General features: G+C 52.2%; 1 protein-coding gene across 3 annotated transcripts in view; it reads left to right on the forward strand.

Annotated features, from left to right (window-relative positions):
• Positions 1-27,951, forward strand: part of RHPN1 (rhophilin Rho GTPase binding protein 1) — a 41,087-nt gene that overhangs the window by 9,829 nt on the left and 3,307 nt on the right. Inside the window, exons 1-9 of one of the 3 annotated variants that reach the window (XM_069956992.1) lie at positions 5,262-5,520; positions 6,707-6,806; positions 9,441-9,556; positions 21,074-21,202; positions 21,853-21,928; positions 22,292-22,369; positions 22,443-22,567; positions 25,032-25,198; positions 27,283-27,470. In XM_069956992.1, coding sequence (XP_069813093.1) covers positions 6,729-6,806; positions 9,441-9,556; positions 21,074-21,202; positions 21,853-21,928; positions 22,292-22,369; positions 22,443-22,567; positions 25,032-25,198; positions 27,283-27,470 — 957 coding nt within the window. In that variant the 5' untranslated portion in view covers positions 5,262-5,520; positions 6,707-6,728. Of the gene's footprint in view, positions 1-5,261; positions 5,521-6,706; positions 6,807-9,440; positions 9,557-13,147; positions 13,321-21,073; positions 21,203-21,852; positions 21,929-22,291; positions 22,370-22,442; positions 22,568-25,031; positions 25,199-27,282; positions 27,471-27,951 lie in introns of those variants that run through there. The other 2 variants (XM_069956993.1, XM_069956994.1) reach the window with 2 other exon arrangements.

The following is a 27,951-nucleotide window of genomic DNA, read 5'->3' on the forward strand; positions in this document are numbered from 1 at the left end:
GCACTCTGTATCTGGTGCTGTGTATGGGGGCGCTCTGTATATAGTGCTGTGTATGGGGGCGCTCTGTATATAGTGCTGTGTATGGGGGCGCTCTGTATATAGTGCTGTGTATGGGGGCGCTCTGTATATAGTGCTGTGTATGGGGGCACTCTGTATCTGCCTTTGTTAACTGCTTAAGAAAAATAAACAATGGGGAACACCAAAGCGACACAATATAACTCCAAGTAATGATGCGTTTACAAAGAAAGATTATCTACTGAAAGATTTGAAGCCAAAGCCAGAAATGGATTTGAGAAGAGGAAAAATCTCAGTCTTTCCTTTATGACCTAATCTCTGTTTATTATCTATTCCTGGCTTTGGCTTCAAATCTTTACTAGATAATCTGTCCGTGTAAGTGGACCCTAAATGAAACTTCAGTGAGATCAAACTGTCCACTTAGGGCCCTATTACACAGAGAGATGTATCTGACAGATATGTGAAGCCAAAGCCTGGAAAAGACTATAAACAGAGAACAGGTCATAAAGGAAAGACAGAGATTTTTCCTCTTTTCAAATGAATTCCTGGCTTTGGCTTCACAAATCTGTCATATAAATCTCTCTGTGTAAAGGCACCATTAGGAAGAAGCAGTGACTGACAATCACTGTCACCTGCCGTCAGGGAGACCCCCTCAATAACGGAGGCTCCTGCAGGTGGGGAGCACAGACCACTTCTCACTACCTAGGCTTTCTGCTGATGGTTTGGTCTCTCTTGAATGTTGCTGGTGCTGTCACACTGGTGGTGGCATGAGACGGACTCTACACCCCACACAGGTGGCTCAGGTAGTGCAGCTCATCCAGGATGGCGCATCAATGTGAGCTGTGGCAAGAAGGTTTGCTGTGACTGTCAGCGTAGTGTCCAGAGGCTGGAGGCTACCAGGAGACATGGAGGAGGCCGTAGTGTCCAGAGGCTGAAGGCTACCAGGAGACATGGAGGAGGCCGTAGTGACCAGAGGCTGGAGGTGCTACCAGGAGACATGGAGGAGGCCGTAGTGTCCAGAGGCTGGAGGCTACCAGGAGACATGGAGGAGGCCGTAGTGTCCAGAGGCTGGAGGCTACCAGGAGACATGGAGGAGGCCGTAGTGTCCAGAGGCTGGAGGCTACCAGGAGACATGGAGGAGGCCGTAGTGACCAGAGGCTGGAGGCTACCAGGAGACATGGAGGAGGCTGTAGTGACCAGAGGCTGGAGGCTACCAGGAGACAGGCCAGTACACCAGGAGACATGGAGGAGGCCGTAGTGACCAGAGGCTGGAGGTGCTACCAGGAGACATGGAGGAGGCTGTAGTGACCAGAGGCTGGAGGCTACTAGGAGACAGGCCAGTACACCAGGAGACATGGAGGAGGCCATAGGAGGCAACAACCCAGCAGCAGGACCGCTACCTCGGCCTTTGTGTAAGGAGGACCAGGAGGAGCACTGCCAGAGCCCTGCACAATGTCCTCCAGCAGCCACAAATCTTCATGTGTCCGTACAAACGGTTAGATACCGACTCCATGAGGATTGTATGAGGCCTGACGTCCACAGATGGGGGATGTGCTCACAGCCCAACACCATGTAGGACGCTTGGCATTTACCAGAGAACACCAGGATTGGCAGATTCACCACTGGCGCCCCCTGTGCTCCTCACAGATAAGAGCAGGTTCACACTGAGCACATGTGACAGAGTCTGGAAACGCCATGGAGAGCGATCTGCCTGCAACGTCCTTCAGCATGAGCGGTCTGGCAGGGGGTCAGTAATGGTGTGGGGGGCTGCACGGCCCTCCATGTGCTGCCAGAGGTAACCTGACTGCCATTAGGTAGCGAGACCCTCAGAGCCCTTGTGAGACCATATGCTGGTGTGAGGGGCCCCTGTATTTTTTATGTTAGTGGAAACTTGCATCCATGGCAGAAAGCTGCAGCAGAAGGTTGTGTGCTAAGAGACTGACCGCAGATTCTGCCATATTCTCTCAGCAAAATACCCCCGTGTCCTCTCAGCAGACTGCCCCTCTGTGTCCTCTCAGCAGACTGCCCCCCCTGTGTCCTCTCAGCAGACTGCCCCCCCTGTATCCTCTCAGCAGACTGTCCCCCCCTGTGTCCTCTCAGCAGACTGTCCCTCTGTATCCTCTCAGCAGACTGCCCCCCCTGTGTCCTCTCAGCAGACTGCCCCCCCTGTGTCCTCTCAGCAGACTGTCCCCCCCTGTATCCTCTCAGCAGACTGTCCCCCCCTGTATCCTCTCAGCAGACTGCCCCCCCTGTATCCTCTCAGCAGACTGTCCCCCCCTGTATCCTCTCAGCAGACTGCCCCCCCTGTGCCCTCTCAGCAGACTGTCCCCCCTGTGTCCTCTCAGCAGACTGTCCCCCACTGTGTCCTCTCAGCAGACTGCCCCCCCCCTGTATCCTCTCAGCAGACTGCCCCCCCTGTGTCCTCTCAGCAGACTGCCCCCCCCGTGTCCTCTCAGCAGACTGCCCCCCTGTACCCTCTCAGCAGACTGTCCCCCCTGTATCCTCTCAGCAGACTGCCCCATGTGTCCTCTCAGCAGACTGCCCCCCTGTATCCTCTCAGCAGACTGTCCCCCCTGTGTCCTCCCAGCAGACTGCCCCATGTGTCCTCTCAGCAGACTGCCCCCCTGTATCCTCTCAGCAGACTGTCCCCCCTGTGTCCTCCCAGCAGACTGCCCCTCTGTATCCTCTCAGCAGACTGTCCCCCGCTGTATCCTCTCAGCAGACTGTCCCCCTGTGTCCTCTCAGCAGACTGTCCCCACCCTGTGTCCTCTCAGCAGACTGCCCCCATGTGTCCTCTCAGCAGACTGTCCCCCCTGTATCCTCTCATCAGACTGTCCCCCCTGTGTCCTCCCAGCAGACTGCCCCTCTGTATCCTCTCAGCAGATTGCCCCCCCTGTATCCTCTCAGCTGACTGTCCCCCCTGTATCCTCTCAGCAGACTGTCCCCCCTGTGTCCTCCCAGCAGACTGCCCACCTGTGTCCTCTCAGCAGATTGCCCCCCCTGTATCCTCTCAGCAGACTGTCCCCCCCTGTATCCTCTCAGCAGACTGCCCCCCCTGTGTCCTCTTAGCAGACTGCCCCCCCTGTGTCCTCTCAGCAGACTGCCCCCCCTGTGTCCTCTCAGCAGATTGCCCCCCCTGTATCCTCTCAGCAGACTGTCCCCCCTGTGTCCTCCCAGCAGACTGCCCACCTGTGTCCTCTCAGCAGATTGCCCCCCCCTGTATCCTCTCAGCAGACTGTCCCCCCCTGTATCCTCTCAGCAGACTGCCCCCCCTGTGTCTTCTCAGCAGACTGCCCCCCTGTGTCCTCTCAGCAGACTGCCCCCCTGTGTCCTCTCAGCAGATTGTCCCCCCTGTGTCCTCTCAGCAGATTGTCCCTCCTGTATCCTCTCAGCAGACTGCCCCCCCTGTGTCATCTCAGCAGACTGTCCCCCCTGTGTCCTCCCAGCAGACTGTCCCCCCTGTATCCTCTCAGCAGACTGTCCCCCTGTATCCTCTCAGCAGACTGTCCCCCTGTATCCTCTCAGCAGACTGCCCCCCGTGTCCTCTCAGCAGACTGCCCCCCCTGTGTCCTCTCAGCAGACTGTCCCCCCCCTGTATCCTCTCAGCAGACTGCCCCCCCCTGTGTCCTCTCAGAAGACTGCCCCCCTGTGTCCTCTCAGCAGACTGCCCCCCCCCTGTGTCCTCTCAGCAGACTGCCCCCCTGTGTCCTCTCAGCAGACTGCCCCCCATGTGTCCTCTCAGCAGACTGCCCCCCTGTGTCCTCTCAGCAGACTGCCCCCCTGTGTCCTCTCAGCAGACTGCCCCCCTGTGTCCTCTCAGCAGACTGCCCACCTGTGTCCTCCCAGCAGACTGCCCCATGTGTCCTCTCAGCAGACTGCCCCTCTGTATCCTCTCAGCAGACTGCCCACCTGTGTCCTCTCAGCAGATTGCCCCCCCTGTATCCTCTCAGCAGACTGCCCCATGTGTCCTCTCAGCAGACTGCCCCCCTGTATCCTCTCAGCAGACTGACCCCCTGTATCCTCTCAGCAGACTGTCCCCCCTGTGTCCTCCCAGCAGACTGCCCCCCTGTATCCTCTCAGCAGACTGCCCACCTGTGTCCTCTCAGCAGATTGCCCCCCCTGTATCCTCTCAGCAGACTGTCCCCCCCTGTATCCTCTCAGCAGACTGCCCCCCTGTGTCCTCTCAGCAGACTGCCCTCCTGTGTCCTCTCAGCAGATTGTCCCCCCTGTGTCCTCTCAGCAGATTGTCCCTCCTGTATCCTCTCAGCAGACTGTCCCCCTGTATCCTCTCAGCAGACTGCCCCCCCGTGTCCTCTCAGCAGACTGCCCCCCTGTGTCCTCTCAGCAGACTGCCCCCCCCTGTGTCCTCTCAGCAGACTGTCCCTCCTGTATCCTCTCAGCAGACTGCCCCCCTGTGTCCTCCCAGCAGACTGTCCCCCCTGTATCCTCTCAGCAGACTGTCCCCCTGTATCCTCTCAGCAGACTGTCCCCCTGTATCCTCTCAGCAGACTGCCCCCCGTGTCCTCTCAGCAGACTGTCCCCCCCCTGTATCCTCTCAGCAGACTGTCCCCCCTGTATCCTCTCAGCAGACTGCCCCCCTGTGTCCTCTCAGCAGACTGCCCCCCCTGTGTCCTCTCAGCAGACTGCCCCCCTGTATCCTCTCAGCAGACTGCCCCCCCCCTGTGTCCTCTCAGCAGACTGTCCCCCTGTATCCTCTCAGCAGACTGTCCCCCCTGTATCCTCTCAGCAGACTGCCCCCCTGTGTCCTCTCAGCAGACTGTCCCCCCCTGTGTCCTCTCAGCAGACTGCCCCCCTGTGTCCTCTCAGCAGACTGTCCCCCCCTGTGTCCTCTCAGCAGACTGCCCCCCCTGTGTCCTCTCAGCAGACTGCCCCCCTGTGTCCTCTCAGCAGACTACCCCCCTGTGTCCTCTCAGCAGACTGCCCCCCTGTATCCTCTCAGCAGACTACCCCCCTGTGTCCTCTCAGCAGACTTCCCCCCCCTGTGTCCTCTCAGCAGACTGTCCCCCCCTGTGTCCTCTCAGCAGACTACCTCCCCCTGTGTCCTGGCAGCAGACTATGAGAAGACGATAACATGTCCTGGCTGTAGACACCTGTTACCCTGCACATCCACACTTGGCCAGCAGATGGCAGCGTAAAACTCCGCGCTCCCACCACCTGCTTGCACTGTCCTCGCTACTGTTCTAAGCCCCGCCTCCTAGCGTTCCAATCCTCTCGTTGCCAGGGAGACAGGGTCCTCTGTAAACCTCAGCGCTGTCTTCTATGGCCCGCCTCCTGCCGTTGATTGGTTCTTGCTGGGCTATGGTTTGTATCCTATTGGTGGAGAGTTGAGAATGACGTAATGGCTCAGCGTGTGGCCCCGCCCCTCTCTGTGTTTTACGGACACATGTAGAGTGATGAGCGGTGCCCGGAGCCCGGGGAAGAGCGAGGAACCGGAGCCGTGTAAGAGGCGGAGCACACCGGGGAGCAGCGAGGAACCGGAGCCGTGTAAGAGGGGGAGCAGAGGGGGTGTGGGGTATATAGGGGCTGTATATTGGGGTGTGGGGTATATAGGGGCTGTATGCTGGGGTGTGGGGTATATAGGGGCTGTATACAGGGGTGTGGGGTATATAGGGGCTGTATACAGGGGTGTGGGGTATATAGGGGCTGTATGCTGGGGTGTGGGGTATATAGGGGCTGTATACAGGGGTGTGGGGTATATAGGGGCTGTATACAGGGGTGTGGGGTATATAGGGGCTGTATACAGGGGTGTGGGGTATATAGGGGCTGTATACAGGGGTGTGGGGTATATAGGGGCTGTATACAGGGGTGTGGGGTATATAGGGGCTGTATACAGGGGTGTGGGGTATATAGGGGCTGTATACAGGGGTGTGGGGTATATAGGGGCTGTATACAGGGGTGTGGGGTATATAGGGGCTGTATACAGGGGTGTATGGTATATAGGGGCTGTATGCTGGGGTGTGGGGTATATAGGGGCTGTATGCTGGGGTGTGGGGTATATAGGGGCTGTATGCTGGGGTGTGGGGTATATAGGGGCTGTATGCTGGGGTGTGGGGTATATAGGGGCTGTATGCTGGGATGTGGGGTATATAGGGGCTGTATACAGGGGTGTGGGGTATATAGGGGCTGTATACAGGGATGTGGGGTATATAGAGGCTGTATGCTGGGGTGTGGGGTATATAGGGGCTGTATAGAGGGGTGTGGGGTATATAGGGGCTGTATAGAGGGGTGTGGGGTATATAGAGGCTGTATGCTGGGGTGTGGGGTATATAGGGGCTGTATGCTGGGGTGTATAGTATATAGGAGCTGTATGCTGAGGTGTGGGGTATATAAAGGCTGTATACAGGGGTGTGGGGTATATAGGGGCTGTATACAGGGGTGTGGGGTATATAGAGGCTGTATGCTGGGGTGTGGGGTATATAGGGGCTGTATGCTGGGGTGTATAGTATATAGGAGCTGTATGCTGAGGTGTGGGGTATATAAAGGCTGTATACAGGGGTGTAGGGTATATAGGGGCTGTATACAGGGATGTGGGGTATATAGAGGCTGTATGCTGGGGTGTGGGGTATATAGGGGCTGTATAGAGGGGTGTGGGGTATATAGGGGCTGTATAGAGGGGTAAGTAGTGATACTGTTACCCTCCTGTATATGATGCTCCCTCTCTCTCTCTTAGGACGCCCACCCCCGGGGAGATCATGGAGGGCGCTACCAGTGATGGGGAGGCGTCCCCCCCGCACCAGGAGCCGGACAGCAGGGAGAGCAGCATCAGGAAGGTGAGTGCCGCCACTGCTGCCCCCCGGGGGATGCCTGCTGTCACTTCTGCGCACACCCTTTGCTGATAGATATTCGCAGTGTTAGTATGGAGAGCGGCCATCATCAGGCGGAGAGCGGCCATCATCAGGCGGAGAGCGGCCATCATCAGGCGGAGAGCGGCCATCATCAGGCGGAGAGCGGCCATCATCAGGTGTCATCCCTCTAAGTGGCCGCTGTCACATCACATAGCTGGCGGCAGCCGGAGGGCACAGGACCAATCACTGACAATCCTGTTAGGGTGTTAAGTCATTTACTACAATTCAATAAAGGGATTAAAAGTGCGGGAAACGCTAAACGTGTCATCAGTGGAACGAGAACACGTGTACACGCCTGCTATATACACACACCTGCTATATACAGAGCCACTGCACATATACACACACCTGCTATATACACACACCTGCTATATACAGAGCCACTGCACATATACACACACCTGCTATATACACACACCTGCTATATACAGAGCCACTGCACATATACACACACCTGCTATATACAGAGCCACTGCACATATACACACCTGCCCACTGCCTGCTATATACAGAGCCGCTGCACGCACACATACATACCTGACCCATCGCCTGCTATATACACACACCTGCTATGTACAGAGCTGCTGCACACATACCTACACACATTACTGATCCTGTACTGATCCAGAGTTACATCCTGTATTATACTCCTGAGCTGCCCTCACTATTGTGCTGGTGAGGTCACTGTGTACATTACATTACTGATCCTGTATTATAGTCCAGAGCTGCGCTCACTATTCTGCTGGTGGGATCACTGTGTACATACATTACTGATCCTGTATTATACTCCAGAGCTGCGCTCATTATTCTGTTAGTGGGGTCACTCTACATACATTACTTATCCTGTATTATACTCCAGAGCTGCACTCATTATTCTGCTGGTGGGGTCACTGTGTACATACATTACTCATCCTGTATTATACTCCAGAGCTGCACTCATTATTCTGCTGGTGGGGTCACTGTGTACATACATTACTGCTCCTGTATTATACTCCAGAGCTGCACTCATTATTCTGCTGGTGGGGTCACTGTGTACACACATTACTCATCCTGTATTATACTCCAGAGCTGCACTCATTATTCTGCTGGTGGGGTCACTCTGTACATACATTACTGATCCTGTATTATACTCCAGAGCTGCACTCATTATTCTGCTGGTGGGGTCACTCTACATACATTACTGATCCTGTATTATACTCCAGAGCTGCACTCATTATTCTGCTGGTGGGGTCACTCTGTACATACATTACTGATCCTGTATTATACTCCAGAGCTGCACTCATTATTCTGCTGGTGGGATCACTGTGTACATATGTTACATGTTTTTAGATTCTTAATAGCTTTACATACAGTGGGGAGAATAAGTCTCTGACCCGCTGCCGACCACCTACACAGAATGGAGGGGTGGTCATATTTCTTACAGAGAAATAACAGCTCTGTGAGCCGGTCGGTGACTAAATCCTTATTACATGGAATAAAATGGTGAATAATTCTTTATAAATGCTACAATGTGATTATCTGGAATGTTCTATAGATTCTGTCTCTCACAGGTGATGTATGACCCCCCCCCCCCCCCCATTCTGTGTAGGTGGTCGGCAGTGGATCAGATAGTCTCCCCGCTGTGTATATATATATATATATATATATATCTCTATCCCCTGTACATGGACACGGTGTGTTGTAGCAGGGAGGATGTGCTGTTTGGCGGGTGTATTATAGGAACGTGCTTGTTATTAGGGAGTGTATGGCGGTATTATACAGGTGCTGTATCACATAGATAATGCTGGTAGTGTATAGCAGGAATATCTATGCACTGGCTTTTGGGCTCAGCACGGTAATATTGGTCACTATATGGCGGTATTATCAGGGTACTCTCATGTGACCCCTGTTATTAACGGGGACTCCAGTAACGAAAAAAATCTTCTAAACCAACTGGTGCCAGAGATTTGTAATTTACTTCTATTAAAAAATCTCCAGTCTTCCAGTACTTATCAGCTGCTGTATGTCCTGCAGGAAGTGGTGTATTCTCTCCAGTCTGACACAGTCCTCTCTGCTGCCACCTCTGTCCATGTCAGGAACTGTCCAGAGCAGCAGCAAATCCCCGTAGAAAACCTCTCCTGCTCTGGACAGTTCCTGACATGGTCAGAGGTGGCAGCAGAGAGCACTGTGTTAGACTGGAGAGAATACACCACTTCCTGCAGGACATACAGCAGCTGATAAGTACTGGAAGACTGGAGATTTTTTAATAGAAGTAAATTACAAATCTCTGGCACCAGTTGGTTTGAAAGTATCAAAATTTTGTTTGTATGGAGTACCCCTTTAAGCTACTGAAGGGCCATTGTACACAGTGAGTTCACTATCCCTTATTACAGACAGACCACTGAGCCCCCCCCCCCCCTCCCTCCCGTCAGTGTGTGACCCCAGGAGACCTCAGCGGTGCAAGAACAAAGACTGGGGGAAGGCAATAAAACCGTCCCCTCACTCACAGCCCAAAATCTCAGGACTGTATATAGAACACGGCCAGCAGGACTGTATATAACACCCCTCGTTCTCTTGCAGGGATGTGACCCCTTCGCTCAGACGCAGCGCAGTAAGCTCCAGCACCGCCGGGCGCGGATCAACCAGCAGATCAACAAGGAGATGAGGATGAGAGCCGGAGCCGAGAACCTATTCCGGTCAGTACAGTATTACTAATCATCCATACTACTTATCATCATCCATACTACTGTCATCATCCATACTACTGTCATCATCATCCATACTACTCTCATCATCATCATCCATACTACTTATCATCATCATCATCCATACTACTGTCATCATCATCTATACTACTGTCATCATCATCCATACTACTGTCATCATCATCATCCATACTACTCTCATCATCATCATCATCATCCATACTACTTATCATCATCATCCATACTACTGTCATCATCATCCATACTACTGTCATCATCATCCATACTACTTATCATCATCATCCATACTACTGTCATCATCATCCATACTATTCATCATCATCCATACTACTCATCATCATCCCCATTATCCATACTCTCATTATCATAACTGTACCTTCACCATCATCCTCATCATCCATACTTCTCTTATTATCATAACTAGTACCCTTATCATCATCCCCATCATCCATACTACTCTCCTAATCCTCTTTCATTATAAGAGCACATGTGTTCAGTCTCCTGCTGCTGCTCCTCTTTCTATCTAACCACTTAGTCCATTCACACAGAAAGATTATCTGCCAAAGATTTGAAGCCAAAGCCAGAAGCAGACTCTAAACAGAGATCAGGTCAGAAAGGAAAGCCTGAGATTTCTCCTCTTTTCATATCCATTTCTGGCTTTGGCTTCAAATCTTTGGCAATCTTTGATAATCTTTCTGTGAAAATGGACCCTTTAGTCATTGCCCCAGAGTCTGCACTGCAGGTGCCCGAGCCCCGGACTCTCCTGACTGGCTGCCGTGCTGATCAGGTGCCTGCAGGATCTCCCCAGCGTCCCCCATATCTCCTCCTTCCCTGACACATCACTGGGGGAACTCTGTGCCATTATTATTATCCCTGGTATAATCCCCACCCCCGGCCGTAATCCTCCCAGCTGCCCCGCACCCACCATACATCACTGCTGCCCTGACTGTATACTGTGTGCAGCTACACATCTCTAATACAGTACACCGAGTGCCACCTGCAGTCCTATGTAACACCACAGATAACAGTGATATCTGAGTACAGATAATGTAGTAGATGTCACCTGCAGTCCTATGTAACAGCACAGATAACACAGTGATATCTCTGAGTACAGATAATGTAGTAGTCACCTGCAGTCCTATGTAACACCACAGATAACAGTGATATCTGAGTACAGATAATGTAATAGATGTCACCTGCAGTCCTATGTAACACCACAGATAACAGTGATATCTCTGAGTACAGATAATGTAATAGATGTCACCTGCAGTCCTATGTAACAGCACAGATAACACAGTGATATCTCTGAGTACAGATAATGTAGTAGATGTCACCTGCAGTCCTATGTAACACCACAGATAACACAGTGATATCTCTGAGTACAGATAATGTAGTAGATGTCACCTGCAGTCCTATGTAACACCACAGATAACAGTGATATCTCTCTGAGTACAGATAATGTAGTAGATGTCACCTGCAGTCCTATGTAACAGAACAGATAACACAGTGATACCTCTGAGTACAGATAATGTAGTAGATGTCACCTGCAGTCCTATGTAACACCACAGATAACAGTGATATCTCTGAGTACAGATAATGTAATAGATGTCACCTGCAGTCCTATGTAACAGCACAGATAACACAGTGATATCTCTGAGTACAGATAATGTAGTAGATGTCACCTGCAGTCCTATGTAACACCACAGATAACACAGTGATATCTCTGAGTACAGATAATGTAGTATATGTCACCTGCAGTCCTATGTAACACCACAGATAACAGTGATATCTCTCTGAGTACAGATAATGTAGTAGATGTCACCTGCAGTCCTATGTAACAGCACAGATAACACAGTGATACCTCTGAGTACAGATAATGTAGTAGAGGTGACCTGCAGTCCTATGTAACAGGTGACCCCGCTGGCTCTGCTACATCTGCTGCGGTGTGATGACGTTGTGTCTGCCGCCCGCGTTGTCTGTTATTTCATATCTGCACATTAAACATTCAGCATGGGTGCCGGGGACAATGCTCTGCGGCCGCGTCTGTCACTGCTCATTGTGCTGATAGATAACGGCTGCCCCCCCCCCCCCCCCCCCCGCTCCTGTGTCACAGACCACCCCGCCCACCGCTGCCCCACACAATGGGACCACCTCACCCCCGGCCTTATCTGCAGCCACACAGCCCAGACATGATGGATGATTCCTGACCACGGCAGGAGGATAGAATGTGACCGATCCATCTGTAATATATAGATACATGGGGGAGATTTATCAGACATGGTGTATAGTGACACTGGCTCAGTCGCCCCCGGCAACCAATCAGATTCCACCTTTCATTCCTCACAGACTCTGGAAAATGAAAGGTGGAATCTGATTGGTTTCCGGGGGCGACTGAGCCAGTCTCACTTTACACCATGTGTGATAAATCTCCACCGTTGTATTTACACCTCAGGGGCAGGACCAGTCCATTACTCTCTGGTATCAGCCATGTCAGGCTGGGGGGGGGGGTGACTGTAGGACAGGTATATACAATCTATAACTCTCTGGTATCAGCCATGTCAGGCTAGGGGGGGGGGGGGTGACTGTAGGACAGGTATATACAATCTATTACTCTCTGGTATCAGCCATGTCAGGCTGGGGGGGGGGGTAGGACAGGTATATACAATCTATTACTCTCTGGTATCAGCCATGTCAGGCTGGGGGGGAGGTGACTGTAGGACAGGTATATACAATCTATTACTCTCTGGTATCAGCCATGTCAGGCTGTGAGGGGGGAGGTGACTGTAGGACAGGTATATACAATCTATTACTCTCTGGTATCAGCCATGTCAGGCTGGGGGGGGGGGTGTAGGACAGGTATATACAATCTATTACTCTCTGGTATCAGCCATGTTAGGCTTGGGGGGGGGGGGAGGTGACTGTAGGACAGGTATATACAATCTATTACTCTCTGGTATCAGCCATGTCAGGCTGGGGGGGGGGAGGTGACTGTAGGACAGGTATATACAATCTATTACTCTCTGGTATCAGCCATGTCAGGCTGGGGGGGAGGTGACTGTAGGACAGGTATATACAATCTATAACTCTCTGGTATCAGCCATGTCAGGCTGGGGGGGGGGTGTAGGACAGGTATATACAATCTATTACTCTCTGGTATCAGCCATGTCAGGCTGGGGGGGGGGTGACTGTAGGACAGGTATATACAATCTATTACTCTCTGGTATCAGCCATGTCAGGCTGGGGGAGGGGAGGTGACAGCTGATTCCTCTCCTGGTCAGGTGTGGTGGTGCGGGTGGAGCTCTCTGCTGCTGGGATCGCTCTGTGTCTGGTGCCTGAGGCCTGCTCCCTTCTGCCTGGGGGGAGTGGGCTTTGGGATGCAGGAGGAAGGCGAGTCCCAGGCTTCTGTTTCCCGGGGTAGGCCGGCGGGGACGGATGGTGCACAGCAACTGGCCTATTCGGAGGGGGTACGGAGATCTGGCGGGGGTCGCAGTGATGATTCCTCTGCCCCCCCTCTGGTTTCTAGCCGCCGCCGGGAGGCTGTGCTGGAGGTGAAGGACTGGGGTGTGAGGAGCCCTGAGGAGACGACTGACGTTTATGGATCCAGAATTGCCTATTTCCTTAAGAGCTATGAACTGAATGGCAAAGAACTGTGCAAACTGCGTGCTGAGCTGCGATGCGCCCGAGTCCAGGTGACCAACACGTCAGGACGGAAGCGCACGGAGGCCAACAAGCTGGTAATGAGAATAAATTCCGAAATTAACTTAACACCTAGTAGGTGCCCTGTGGTGGACTCTCAGCAGGGGATGAGCGGTGGGCAGAGTATGAAGGTTCCCTCAGTAACATCACATGATGCTGTTTCGGCTTGTGGTAGCAGTAAGAGTGTCAGGGCGATTACGGCTGTGAAGCCGGACATTGTTGGGAAGGTTGGCGGTCCAGCGGGAGGCTGCATGTCTCTGGCATCGGGGGGCCACAGCAAATCGGACAAGGTTAAGGCTGTGGACCCTGTGTCAGAGATTAGGAGCAAGGGCGCAGATGAGCGGTGCCACGGGGTGCCGGGCGGTAATGCAGGCTCTGCAGTGGGGTCTGCTGTCGGGGTGTCACCTGTGGTGATTTCTAGTGGAGGAACCGTGTCGGCTGCTGGGACAGGTGGCACCTCGGCAGGAATAATAAAACCGGCCACAGCTGGACTGGCAAATGCTGCCGCTAAGGCAATCAAAAACCTCAAAGAGACTGTTCCCACACCTACTGGGACCATGCAAGAGACTAAACATGCTGCTGATGGTGGGGTTGTGAAAGCATCCAGATTAACTACTGCTGTAAAGATGGCGACGAGTCGTGACCGGTGAGGTGGAGGGGGTTCCTGGCGAGAAGTTGAAGCCTGCTGCTGTTGCAGCAGCGGACAGAGACTTGCCAGTTACCCCGGGGAAGCTGAGGTCACTCCTTGCATTACCCTATCTGTGCCTTCTGGTCCAGGACTGAATGGTGGTGTGAATGGTGGAGAGGGAGGATGGGGAAGATGATGAGAGGATGGATGTTGGGGATCGGAGGATGAGTGGAGGGGATGGATGCATGGTTCCTGTGGAGAGTGATGCTGGTGCGGTTGGTCCGTCTGAACCCCCGGCAGCGGCGGTGAGGAGCTATGCGAGTGTTGCTGCCGGGGCACGTAGGCTGTATGAGAGAGCTGCACCCCCTGGTCCTGGGAATAGTGACACCCAAAGGCGCTTCTTGGAGGCCTTGCGGAGGGGGGATAGATCTATCACTGTAGAGGGTAGAGAGGTAGAGTTGTCTTTCTGGATAGATAGGCATGGCTTAGCCGCCTTCCGAGAGCAAAGGAGCGGGGAGGAGTCATGGTCACTCCCCACAGCCGGGTCTGGGGTGGCCAGGAGGAATGTGGTCCGTCTTAGGTGGAGGGGCAATGATCCCTGTCCTAATAGAACTAAAGTAGTGGAGCTCCTCCTCAAGATGGATTTCAGGGCTAGTGACATCTTTGCCCTGATACATCCTCATGGTTCCCCGATTTTCGATGTCAGCTTCGTCCGGGCTGAAGGGCTTGAGCTTTTTTGGTCTCGGTACGAGCTGGCAAAGATAGAACCCGAATGGAGAGACTGTGCTGTCCAAGCAGTCTCCCGTCAGAACAACATCAAGAAAGTGACGGTATTAACATGTAACGAATCTCTTTCTTGCATAGACATCATGACCTGGATTGGGCTTTACAGAGAGGTGGTCAACATTCCCCAGAAGAACAGGGATGAGTTTGGTATCTGGTCGGGGGCCTGGACCTTCATGGTCAAGTTGAAGGTTTCAGGTAATTCTGTCACCCACATTCCCTCTTCCACTTTCTTGGGGAGGGACAGGATTCTGGTCTTCTACCAGGGGCAGCCGAAGGTCTGCCATAGGTGCGGTGACCCGACACACTTTAGTGCACAATGTAAGGTGCAGAAATGCGCCCTGTGTGGAGGGATAGACCATCTTGCCGCAGCCTGTGGGGACATTCGTTGCAACCTGTGTGGTGATCTCGGTCACCATTTCAGCCGCTGTCCGGTCTCCTTTGCCAATGCGGTCCAAACTTCAGTTGGGGTAAGCCGTGAGGCTGACCCTACTGGAGAAGGTACCAGCAGAGGCAGGGAGGCTACTGGTCCAGGGAAGAGAAAATTAACACCATCCAAGCTGAAGCGTATGGAGACACGCCAGAGGCAAAGGGAGGGGGCACCTCAGGTGGCAGCTGAGGAGGTCCCTGTACCTGAGCCTGAGGTGGTGGAGATTGCTGAGGACCTGAGGGACAGTGAGTTGGAGGAGGAGTCCAGGAGACTGGATAGAGAGGAGGAGGAGAGGGCCACTACTGCAACCTCCTCTCCCGCAGAGAGTCTGGATGAGGAAAGCAAACAGTGGCTAGAGAATAAGAGAAGATCGGGTGCCAGAAAAAAGAGAAAGAGGGTGAAGAAGGAGTCTTCTTCCCTTGAGTGGGATCATTCCGTTCCCCTCACCCTTGTCCAGATACCAGCGGAAGGTCCTACTGGCTCCCCTCTGGTAGGCTGCCCTAACTGGTACCGGGCCCTCAGGGATATTTCCTCCTCTGATGAGGGGGCTGGGGAGTTGGTGCCGGTGTCTGAAGTGAGGTCTCTGAGGGGTGTCAGGTCTTCCTCTCAGGTAACGGGGGGAGGACCTGTCTCAGGACCATGTGGGGTGCAGAGTGTGACTTGTGTGGAGGAGGGAACACGCCCTGTAAATATGGATGTGTCTGTGTGCTTGAAAAGGGGAAAGGAAGGAAAGTCTGATGAAGATATTAAGCACAAGGAAGGGGGAGGGAAAAAGAGGGCTGTCAAGCTTGATCACCCATGATGGCGGCACCCTCCCCGTTGACTCTGGCGAGTATTAACGTCGCCAGCATAAAGTCAGATACCGCAAGATTTATGGCCTTTGATTTTCTCGGTCGAATACAGGCCGACATTTTCTTTTTGCAAGAGACCAGACTTACAGATCTACCAACCATCCATAAGGCGAAGCGTGAGTGGAGGCATGGCCCCTCTCACTGGTCTCTTGCGGCCGAGCCGTATAGCGGGGTGGCGGTTCTTTTTAATACCGCACAGGTTGAATGCAGACGCGTAATCGAGCTACAAATGGGGAGATGTCTGGTATTAGACGTCCTCATGAAGGGACAAGAACTGCGCCTCATAAACATCTACGGTCCACAGACTAAATGGGACCGCAAAAGTCTCTTTATGAGGATTAAGCCTCTACTTTTTACTAGCCGGCAGGTCATCTTTGGAGGGGACTTTAATGCTGTAACAAGGTCCCGAGATAGAGGAGGCTCCAGAGATCGGCTAGGTTATGATAGCGCCGCTCTGAACAGCATAGCCAGTGAGACTCGTCTGGTGGATGTCCACATCCGACATACTCCAGACCACAGTGGGTTCACCTATTTTAGGGGTAGAGAGGTCAGGTCTAGGATAGATAGGTTTTTTGTTAAGGAGGAGGCTGTCTCTTCACCTTTACAGGTGGTGGAGGTAGAATTCTCTGATCACTGTTTGATTATGTTTTCTTTGAATGTTTCAGAGACCCCCAGGATGGGAAGGGGATTGTGGAAGCTGAATTCGTCTCTCCTGGAAGTCGAGGAAATCAGACAATCCTTTGAGGAGTTTCTGCAGAGCCAGGTACCATTGCTGGACCTATGCAGCACTAAGTCAGAGTGGTGGGAGATGTTCAAAAAACGGGCGGCGAAATTCTTTTGCCAGACCGCGGACCTTAGGAGTCTGAATAGGGATCGCCTAGATCAGGCACTAAGGAGGAAACTCAAGGTCCTTGTCTCGAATGGAGGTGACAGAGAGGAGATCTCCAGAGTGAAGTCTTTGCTGAAGACGTGCCAGTACGATAGACACACATCTTTGGTTTTCGAGAGGGATTTCGGGAAGTACCGCTCGCCCGACCCTTGTCGAAGCTGTAAGATGTCAGTGGATTGTAAGTTTGTGTCAGGCCTGGTCGATAGTACAGGATCTCTGAACAAGTCCAGATCGGGGATCTTGGAGGTCATCAGAGCCTTCTACTAGCATCTCTTGGGGAAGAGGGATCTCGATCGAGGCAGGACGTCGGCTTTCCTGGCTGATGCCATTTCCCGGTCAGGAGTAGACCCCTCTCTTAATGTTTTGACAGAGAAGATCAGAGAAGAGGAAGTCAGGCTGGCGATTGAGAGGCTCGCCCTCAAAAAGTCACCAGGGCCGGATGGCTTAACGTCCGAATTTTATAAGACCTTTAAGGACGCTTTGTTCCCCTCTTGACTGAGGTAATAAATGAGTGTCTCTCCTCGGGCACTCTCACGAGGTCGATGAGGAGGTCGGCTCTGATCATCCTGTCAAGGGTAAAGACCCGTCCCACAATGAGAATTGGCGTCCCATAGCGCTTCTCAATGTGGACAGAAAGATCCTGGCAAAATTGCTATTCAACAGGTTGGTGAAATTGCACCCCAGCTCCTTTCGGGGGCCCAGCACTGCTCTGTTCCTGGTCGTAGCACTTTTAGTGCTGTGCTCGGTGTCCGCGAGGCCGTGGAGCAGGGTAGGGCTGGTCACTGGAAGGGGTTTCTACTGTCCTTGGACCAAGCTAAGGCTTTTGATCGGGTTGATCACGAGTACCTCTGGTCTACTCTTTTGAAATACGGTCTGCCGGGGAGGTTCGTGGATTGCCTGAGGACATTGTTTGCAGGGGCTGAGACTTTTCCGTTGGTGAACGGATGGATGGGCCGCCCTTTTGCGGTGGAGTCTGGTGTGCGTCAGGGCTGTCCTTTAAGCCCTCTGCTTTATGCGTTCGCCATCGACCCCTTCCTCCGAAGGATAGATGGTGGACCGTTGGCGGGGGTGAGGATGGACCTGGCGGTGCCGGATTCTGCCTTGAGGGTAGTGGCGTACGCCGATGATGTCTCCATTTTTGTCTCTTCCCAGGGGGAGGCGGAGTGGATAATGTCGGTGGATTGTTACTCGGAGGCATCCGGGTCTAAAATCAACTGTGACAAGTGCAAAAGTCTTTGGTTGGGAGGGGGAGACCCTGAGTTTTGTCTCCCGGACACCCTCCCTGTGCCCCAAGAATCTGCAAAAATTCTGGGCATCAAATTTGGTTCCGGGGATTACCCCCACACGAAATTGGGAGAGCAGACTGGAAGATGTCTCCAAAAGAGTGGAACAGTGGAAAGGTTGGTCTTTGACCTTTAGGGAAAGGGTCTTCTTGATCAAGTCTTTCTTGCTCCCGTTGTTAATGTACTTGGGCAGTGTGAGCCTTTTGCCGGAACCCCTCTGGACGCGGGTCTACGGTCTGTTCTTCCTAATGTTGTGGGGGAACAGACTTAACCTAGTTAAGAGGGAGGTGACTTACCGCACGAGGAGACTAGGCAGGTTGGGTATGGTCAACCCAATGTTGCGAACCTCTGGAAAGAGAGGGCTCCTCCGTGAGTGGTCTCTTGCAGGAAATGGTTTCAGCCTTTCTTCCAGGAATGGGAGATAGGTGGTCGAGTGAAGGATCTTCGCACGCCACACGGGCATCTCCCGAATTATGCTGCACTGGTTCTGAAGGTCATCAGGCGGTGGGGGCTGGGAATGTGGGAGGTGAGAACTCTCCCGAGGAGAATTCTCTACAAGAGGGTCTTACTGAGCCATTTCCAGAAACCACTGGCCCTCAAGGATTGCCCAGGTGGGGATCAGGGGATTGGGTTGTCTCTTTTAAATTCACCTAGGATCCCCCTAAAGTTTTGGGATTTGGCCTGGCGCGGCTTCCATGGTAGGCTATATGTGAAGGACAATCTGAAGTACAGGAACTCTGACGAGAAGGGGTGTCCCCGGGAGGAGTGTGGGGGAGCGTTGAAGAATATGGATCACTTCCTGCTTCATTGTCCTTTTAATATAGAGGTATATCAAAGGGTGGGCGCTTCCATCGGCTGGCCGAGGCTGGCTGCCCTTTCCTATGCTGAGTGACGTTCAAAGACCTGGGCGGTAGGGACCGCTGCACTTTATTCTTAGTCAGTGTAGTTGTCAGGTATCACACGTGGCACGCTCGGTGTTTAGTTTCGACGAGACAGAAAATCCTCCCTGCGGATGAGGTTTGTAGGAACACGCTCGGTGACCTGGTGAAGGTGCGCTCGGTGGAGTATGAAAGGTTGGGGGCATCTAAGGCATCGACCCTTTGGAGGGGGATTTCCTTTAAGGTGCCTTAGCCGAGTAATCTCTTTCCTGGTGAGGGGCTGACGCTATCACCTTAGATTTTTGTTTTTTTTGTGATGGATAGGATGTAGACGGCTTACAGACATCGAACCTGAGCCCTGAGGGTTTGCTGGGTGGTCTATGGTGTTGGGGATATGTAAAGTATGGAGGTTGGGGGGTTATGGTGTAGGGTATATTGTATCATAGTTGTATATGTGTAGGTATAGAGGGGTATGGGAGGTTGGGGGGAGGGGGCTTTGTTGTATTGTATTATATGTGTATATATGTGGGTACAGAGGGATCCGGGGGGTGTGTGTGTGTGGGGGGGGGAGGTTGTTGTGTTATAGTTGTATATGTGTAGGTATAGAGGGGTCCCGGAGGTGGTTGGGGTGGGGGGGAGGGTTGTATTACATTATATTATGATTATAAAAAAAAAAAAAAAAAAAAAAGTTTGGTTATTTTATTTTATTATTTCAGGTCTGTCTTTGTTTTATGTAGTCGGTTATGGATATTGCTGGACTGTTCTGAAGAATATTTTTGCTTATTTGATTATTTTCTTGGTTATTTTTATATACATGTGTGAGTATATAGGTGTATATAATGTATATAATGTATATAATATGTGTGTGTGTGTGTGTGTGTATATATATGTGAGTGTATGGTGTCCTGGACCAGACAGGGTTATATGTATGTAGGATCTGTATATGCCGGAATTGGCTGTTCTATTTTGATATGAATTTTTTATATTTCTGTTATTTCATTTGTTTATGATTTATTGTTATGGCCGATATATCTGTCTATGTTTTGTATTTTTTTTATATAAAATAAAAGTTACAATCTATTACTCTCTGGTATCAGCCATGTCTCTTGTATACTGTGTTTTAGCTGGAGGACACCTGGGCAGGAGACATGGACAGGTTACTGGTTCCCATCGCTATCTCTCCTTGCGGCTGGGTTTCCAGGCTGATAGTCGGCTTTGCTTTTCCTGTTTTGTGGAAAACGTATTTTGTGTTTTCTGATAATTCAGCATCCGGCCCTGGAAATGTGATTATTATCACCACGCACATGTGACCGCTCCTCCCCCGGTGTATAGGACAGGCGCTCGCCTGCTGGGGGTTGTGCTCCGCCGCTGCCACATGGGGGATGGGGGGTGATAGTATGTAAGTTGGCCACTCTGTACCTGGGGGCCGTGGCTATGGCAGTCGCTTCCCTCCCTGGGGGCCGTGGCTATGGCAGTCGCCTCCCTCCCTGGGGGCCGTGGCTATGGCAGTCGCCTCCCTCCCTGGGGGCCATGGCTATGGCAGTCGCTTCCCTCCCTGGGGGCCGTCGCTATGGCAGTCGCCTCCCTCCCTGGGGGCCGTGGCTATGGCAGTCGCCTCCCTCCCTGGTGGCTGTGGCTATGGCAGTCGCCTCCCTCCCTGGGGGCTGTGGCTATGGCAGTCACCTCCCTCCCTGGGGGCTGTCGCTATGGCAGTCGCTTCCCTCCCTGGGGGCCGTGGCTATGGCAGTCGCTTCCCTCCCTGGGGGCCATGGCTATGGCAGTTGCCTCCCTCCCTGGTGGCCGTGGCTATGGCAGTCGCCTCCCTCCCTGGGGGCTGTGGCTATGGCAGTCGCTTCCCTACCTGGGGGCTGTCGCTATGGCAGTCGCTTCCCTCCCTGGGGGCTGTCGCTATGGCAGTCGCTTCCCTCCCTGGTGGCCGTGGCTATGGCAGTCGCCTCCCTCCCTGGGGGCCGTGGCTATGGCAGTCGCCTCCCTCCCTGGGGGTGTGGTTATAATTGGCGCTATTCTGTATGTTTTGTGTCTTTTCAGGGCCACAACCAACCACAAGGTAAAGGAGACGGTGGCGCTGGAGCTCAGCTACGTCAACTCCAACCTGCAGCTGCTGAAGGAGGAGCTGGAGGAGCTGAACAGCTCAGTGGAGGTCTACCAGAATGACAGGTACTGCCGCCACATCCTGTGCCTGGCGCCATTATATCCTGTGCCTGGTGTCATTATATCCTGTGCCTGCCACCATTGCTGCCACTGACATATTCTGCGGCTGCCACCATCCTGTACCTTGTGACTCGCTAAGGTCGCGATAGGTATTGGTCGCTATCTCATCCTTAATATACAGGCTAGCACTATGGGGGCACATACTCTTTATATCCTGCTATAGAGAGGTCACGGGCGTTGGTTATGGCAGCAAACAGCAGCCCAAACCTCAGCTTCCTGTGTAAGTGCTTTACCTGCTGTATGATGTGTATACCTGCTGTATAATGTGTAATGTATATGATGTGTATTCCTGCTGTATGACGTGTATACCTGCTGTATGACGTGTATACCTGCTGTATGATGTGTATACCTGCTGTATGATGTGTACACCTGCTGTATGACGTGTAATGTGTATGATGTGTATACCTGCTGTATGACGTGTATACCTGCTGTATGATGTGTATTGTCCCATGTTGGATGAGCTGTGACCCCGTGGGGGAGGGGATCGGTACACCGGGTGCTTCAGGATCGGTAGCAGGATGGCCGATTATTGGACCGTCACTGTACACGTCGCTCTTGTCACCCGTGTCTCTGACATGATGTGATTTGTGTTTTAGTGAAGCCATTAGTGTTCCCATGATTCCGCTTGGCTTAAAGGAGACCAAAGATCTGGACCTTATGGACCCTCTGAAGGTAGGTGCCCCTCCCTGCTGGATCAGTGTCCACTCTCACTGCTGCCACCTATTGGATCAGTGTTCTCTTTAGTAGCTTTTGCTCCTCATGCCTGTGGGGTCCCTCTGCCAGGGCGTGGAGTCTGGGGGGCACGGCCCGGGGTCACACCTCTGCCAGGGCGTGGAGTCTGGGGGGCACGGCCCGGGGTCACACCTCTGCCAGGGTGTGGAGTCTGGGGGGCACGGCCCGGGGTCACACCTCTGCCAGGGCGTGGAGTCTGGGGGGCACGGCCCGGGGTCACACCTCTGCCAGGGCGTGGAGTCTGGGGGGCACGGCCGCTAACTGCTGCTTACACCCGATCAGTCAGTGTCGTCTCTCCTCCAGGACTTTATTGTGGATCACTACGGAGAGGACGCCGCCTTGTATGAGAAGGAGATCAATGAATTCATGGATCTGCGACAGGTGAGCATCTACATGTCAGTCTTGTCCTCCAATCACCTCCAGAGCTGCACTCACTATTCTGCTGTCTCTCCAGGCTATGAGGACCCCGAGTCGCAGTGAGGCCGGCCTGGAGCTTCTGATGGAATACTACAACCAGCTGTACTACCTGGACCAGCGCTTCTTCCCTCCGCACCGCTCCCTGGGTGTCTTCTTCCATTGGTCAGTGTCACTAAATGTCATTAAAGGAGAAGTCCGGCAAAAATTTTTATTAAAGTATTGTATTGGCCCCCAAAAATTATACAAATCCCCAATATACACTTATTACGGGAAATGCTTATAAAGTGCTTTTTCCCTGTACTTACTACTGCATCAAGGCTTCACTTCCTGGATAACATGATGATGTCACTTCCTAGATAAAATGGTGATGTCACTTCCTGGATAACATGGTGATGTCACGACCTGACTCCCAGAGCTGTGCGGACTGTGGCTGCTGGAGAGGATGATGGCAGAGGGAGGCTCAGTGTCCCTCCAGTGTCCTGTGTCCCTCAGTGTCCCCCTGCCATCATCCTCTCCAGCAGCCACAGCCCGCACAGCTCTGGGAGTCAGGTCGTGACATCACCATGTTATCCAGGAAGTGACGTCACCATGTTATCCAGGAAGTGACATCACCATGTTATCCAGGAAGTGACATCACCATGTTATCCAGGAAGTGACGTCACCATGTTATCCAGGAAGTGAAGCCTTAATGCAGTAGTAAGTGCAGGGAAAAAAGCACTTTATAAGCATTTCCTGTAATAAGTCTATATTGGTGATTTGTACAAATTTTGGGGGGCAATACAATACTTTACTAAAAATTTTGCTGGACTTCTCCTTTAAAGGGACACTCCGGACAAAATGTTTTTCTTTTATTTCAACTGGTGTCAGAAAGTTATAGATATCTGTAATTTACTTCTACTTAAAGGGAACCATTCACCCCGTGGCCCCCGTTATAAACAGACAAACAGTCACATAAAGGTCAATATACTTACCATATCGCTCCCGGTCCCGTCCCGGATCTCGTTGTTGACACGGAGAAATCGCCGAATCTTCTTCTCGCGCCCATTATGGTAATGAGCGCCGCCGGCCCGAAGTCCAGCCTTCTCCCCGCCTCCGACACTTGATTGACGCCGGGTCTTCTTCGTCTTCGTCTTCTCTCTTCTCGCCGGATCCCGCGCAGGCGCCGTGACGGTCGTTTTCGGCGCATGCGCAGTTCACAATTGAAGCCGCTCCACAGCTTCAATGTTTACTGCGCGTGCGCCGATTGTCAGAGCTGGTGACGTGTTGGACTTCGCGCATGCGCGGTACACAGGAACGTCAAGAGCACGTATCCTGTTTACCGCGCAGGCGCAGAAGAGATGACGAGACCTTCGCAACGGCGCCTGCGCGGGAATTCGTGAGGAGACTGAAGACTGAAGACGTCAATCAAGTTCCAGGAGGCGTGGATGGGCGGCGACGAGAAGAGGACCTCATGAATAAGTTGGACTCGTCCGTCGTTTCCTATGGACGTTGGACTCATCTCAGCTCATTACCATAATGGGCGGGAGAAGAAGATTCGGCGATTTCTCCGTGTCAACAACGAGATCCGGGACGGGACCGGGAGCGATATGGTAAGTATATTGACCTTTATGTGACTGTTTGTCTGTTTATAACGGGGGCCACGGGGTGAATGGTTCCCTTTAAGAATCTCCAGTCTTCCAGTACTTACAGCTGCTGTATGTCCTGCAGGAAGTAGTGTATTGTCTCCAGTCTGACACAGTGCTCTCTGCTGCTTCCTCTGTCCATGTCAGGAACTGTCCAGAGCAGGAGAGGTTCTCTGGTTCAATGTTTTTATTAGGTTTTTTAAGAACAAATTCCAAAAAAGAAAATCTATAAGCCCTGACTTTAGTGCCAACAGTATAGTTAACGTTTAGAAACAACAGGAATAACATTCGGTATATTATATAGATATAAAATTGTGGTAGAATGACATTAGGTGTAGCACCTCCTGAGAAAAGGTTTTCTATGGGGATTGGCTGCTGTTCTGGACAGTTCCTGGACATGGACAGAGGTGGCAGCAGAGAGCAGTGTGTCAGACTGGAGAGAATACACCACTTCCTGCAGGACATACAGCAGCTGATAAGCACTGAAAGACTGAAGATTTTTAAATAAAAGTAAATTACAAATCCATAGAACTTTCTGACACCCCCTTTAAAGGGAACTGATCATGAGAAAACACTGATACAGCCATAAGTTGCTATTATATCCCCCTCACACGTCCTGGAAACGCCTTCAAGGGGAGGCACATGATTGTTAGGAACTCCGGACCTATGACTACACTTTCGGGCTGTATAAGTCACCCTCATAGCTTATATAACTTATATGCCCGTAAACAGCGCTGGGGGGGATATAGGATATTTATAGCTGTGACTGCGTCTTTCTTGCGTCCCTTTAAAGGGGTACTCCATTATTAGAAAGGGCATGGCTGCTTTCCCAAAAAATAAAAAAACAGCACCATCTCAGAATATGTATGGTATTTACACCTCCATTCACTTCAATGGACCTGAGCAGCTATACCGCACCCAACCCAAGAACAAGAGTGGTGCTGGTTCTGGAAGGAGGCGGCCATGTTTCTCTGCACTGCATTTAGACAACCTTTTATCTCCAGGTACGACTCTCTGACCGGCGTTCCTTCCTGTCAGCGGGCTCTGGCCTTCGAGAAGGGGAGTGTGCTGTTCAATATGGGAGCACTATACACCCAGATCGGGGCGAGGCAGGATCGGCAGTCACTGCAGGGAGTCAACACCGCCATAGATGCTTTCCAGAAGGCAGCGGGTGCGTGGTCACATGGTATCAGTGTCATGGGCTGTGGTATGTGGGTATGGATGCCTAGGGGTATAGTGCCCCCCTGTGGTATATGGGTATAGATGCTGGGGGTATAGTGCCCCCCCTGTGGTATATGGGTATATATGCTGGGGGAATAGTGCCCCCCTGTGGTATATGGGTATATATGCTGGGGGTATAGCGCCCCCCTTTGGTATATGGGTATAGATGCTGGGGGTATAGTGCCCCCCCTGTGGTATATGGGTATATATGCTGGGGGAATAGTGCCCCCCCCTGTGGTATATGGGTATATATGCTGGGGGTATAGCCCCCCCTGTGGTATATGGGTATATATGCTGGGGGTATAGTGCCCCCCCTGTGGTATATGGGTATATATGCTGGGGGAATAGTGCCCCCCCCTGTGGTATATGGGTATATATGCTGGGGGTATAGCCCCCCCTGTGGTATATGGGTATAGATGCTGGGGGTCCAGCGCCTCCTGTGGTATATGGGTATATATGCTGGGGGTATAGCCCCCCCTGTGGTATATGGGTATATATGCTGGGGGTATAGTGCCCCCCCTGTGGTATATGGGTATATATGCTGGGGGTATAGCGCCCCCTGTGGTATATGGGTATATATGCTGGGGGTATAGCGCCCCCCTTTGGTATATGGGTATAGATTCTGTGGGTATAGCGCCCCCCTGTGGTATATGGGTATAGATGCTGTGGGTATAGCGCCTCCTGTGGTATATGGGTATAGATGCTGGGGGTATAGCGCCCCCCTGTGGTATATGGGTATAGATGCTGGGGGTATAGCGCCCCCCTGTGGTATATGGGTATATATGCTGGGGGTGTGGCGTCTCCTGTGGTATATGGGTATAGATGCTGGGGGTATAGCGCCCCCCTGTGGTATATGGGTATAGATGCTGTGGGTATAGTGCCCCCCTGTGGTATATGGGTATGGATGCTTAGGTGTACAGCGCCCCCTGTGGTATATGGGTATATATGCTGGGGGTCCGGTGCCCCCTGTGGTATATGGGTATATATGCTGGGGGTGTGGCGTCTCCTGTGGTATATGGGTATAGATGCTGGGGTATAGTGCCCCCCTGTAGTATATGGATATAGATGCTGGGGGTATAGCGCCCCCTGTGGTATATGGGTATATATGCTGGGGTATAGTGCCCCCCTGTGGTATATGGATATAGATGCTGGGGGTATAATTGCCCCCCTGTGGTATATGGGTATATATGCTGTGGATATAGCGGCTCCTGTGGTATATGGGTATAGATGCTGGGGTTATAGCGGCTCCTGTGGTATATGGATATATATGCTGGGGGTCCAGCGTCCCCTGTGGTATATGGGTATAGATGCTGGGGGTATAGCGCCCCCCTGTGGTATATGGGTATGGATGCTTAGGGGTATAGTGCCTCCTGTGGTATATGGGTATAGATGCTGGGGGTATAGCGCCCCCCTGTGGTATATGGGTATGGATGCTTAGGGGTATAGCGCCCCCCTGTGGTATATGGGTATATATGCTGGGGGTGTGGCGCCTCCCTGTGGTATATGGGTATAGATGCTGTGGGTATAGCGCCTCCTGTGGTATATCGGTATGGATGCTTAGTTGTGTAGCGCCTCCCTGTGGTACATGGGTATAGCGCCTCCCTGTGGTATATGGGTATAGCGCCTCCTGTGGTATATGGGTATATATGCTGGGGGTGTGGCGTCTCCTGTGATATATGGGTATAGATGCTTGGGGTATAGGGCCTCCTGTGGTATATGGATATGGATGCTTAGGGGTATAGCGCCTCCTGTGGTATATGGGTATATATGCTGGGGGTCCAGCACCTCCTGTGGTATATGGGTATAGATGCTGGGGGTATGGCGCCTCCCTGTGGTATATGGGTATATATGCTGTGGGTATAGCGCCTCCTGTGGTATATGGGTATATATGCTGGGGGTGTGGCGCCTCCCTGTGGTATATGGGTATAGATGCTGTGGGTATAGCGCCTCCTGTGGTATATCGGTATGGATGCTTAGTTGTATAGCGCCTCCTATGGTGAAGGTGATAACATGCGGTTCTTCTCGTGCCTCCAGGTTGCTTCAATTTCTTAAAAGAAAACTTCTCGAACGCCCCGAGCCTAGACATGAGCGCGGCCTCGCTGAACATGCTGGTGCGGCTGATGGTGGCTCAGGTCCAGGAGGGAATCCTAGAGAAGTTTCTTCTGGAGAATAAAAAGAATAACTTTATCACCCAACTGCAGATAGCACAGGAGGCTGCCAGAGTAAGTGCCCCCTACTGGAGGATCTGTGCTATGGGTGCCCATCTCTGGTCAGGGTCTTCTCTGTCTTGGTGGCCTCCTTCTCTGGTCAGGGTCTCCTCTGTCTTCTCCTGGGTTTAGAGTCTCCTCTGTCTTGGTGGTCTTCTCTGTTTGTGCATTTCTCTTGTCAGGGTCTCTTCTGTTATGGTGGCCTCGTCAGGTTGTCTTCTCTGCCTTGGTCTCCTCTGTCTTGGTGGCCTCCTCTGATTGGGGTTTCCTCTGTCTTTGTGGCTTCCTCTTCTGGTTAGGGTCTCTTCTTTTGGTTGGAGTTTCCTCTGTCTTGGTCTCTTCTTATGGTCAGGGTCTCCTCTGTCTTGGTCTCCTCTTCTGGTCAGGGTCTTGTCTTATGGTTGGGGTCTCCTCTGTCTTGGCCTCCTCTTCTGGTCAGGGTCTCGTCTTATGGTCAGGGTCTCCTCTGTCTTGGTCTCCTCTTCTGGTCAGGGTC

This window comes from Dendropsophus ebraccatus, chromosome 2 (assembly GCF_027789765.1).
Source record: "Dendropsophus ebraccatus isolate aDenEbr1 chromosome 2, aDenEbr1.pat, whole genome shotgun sequence".
Lineage (NCBI taxonomy): Eukaryota > Metazoa > Chordata > Amphibia > Anura > Hylidae > Dendropsophus > Dendropsophus ebraccatus.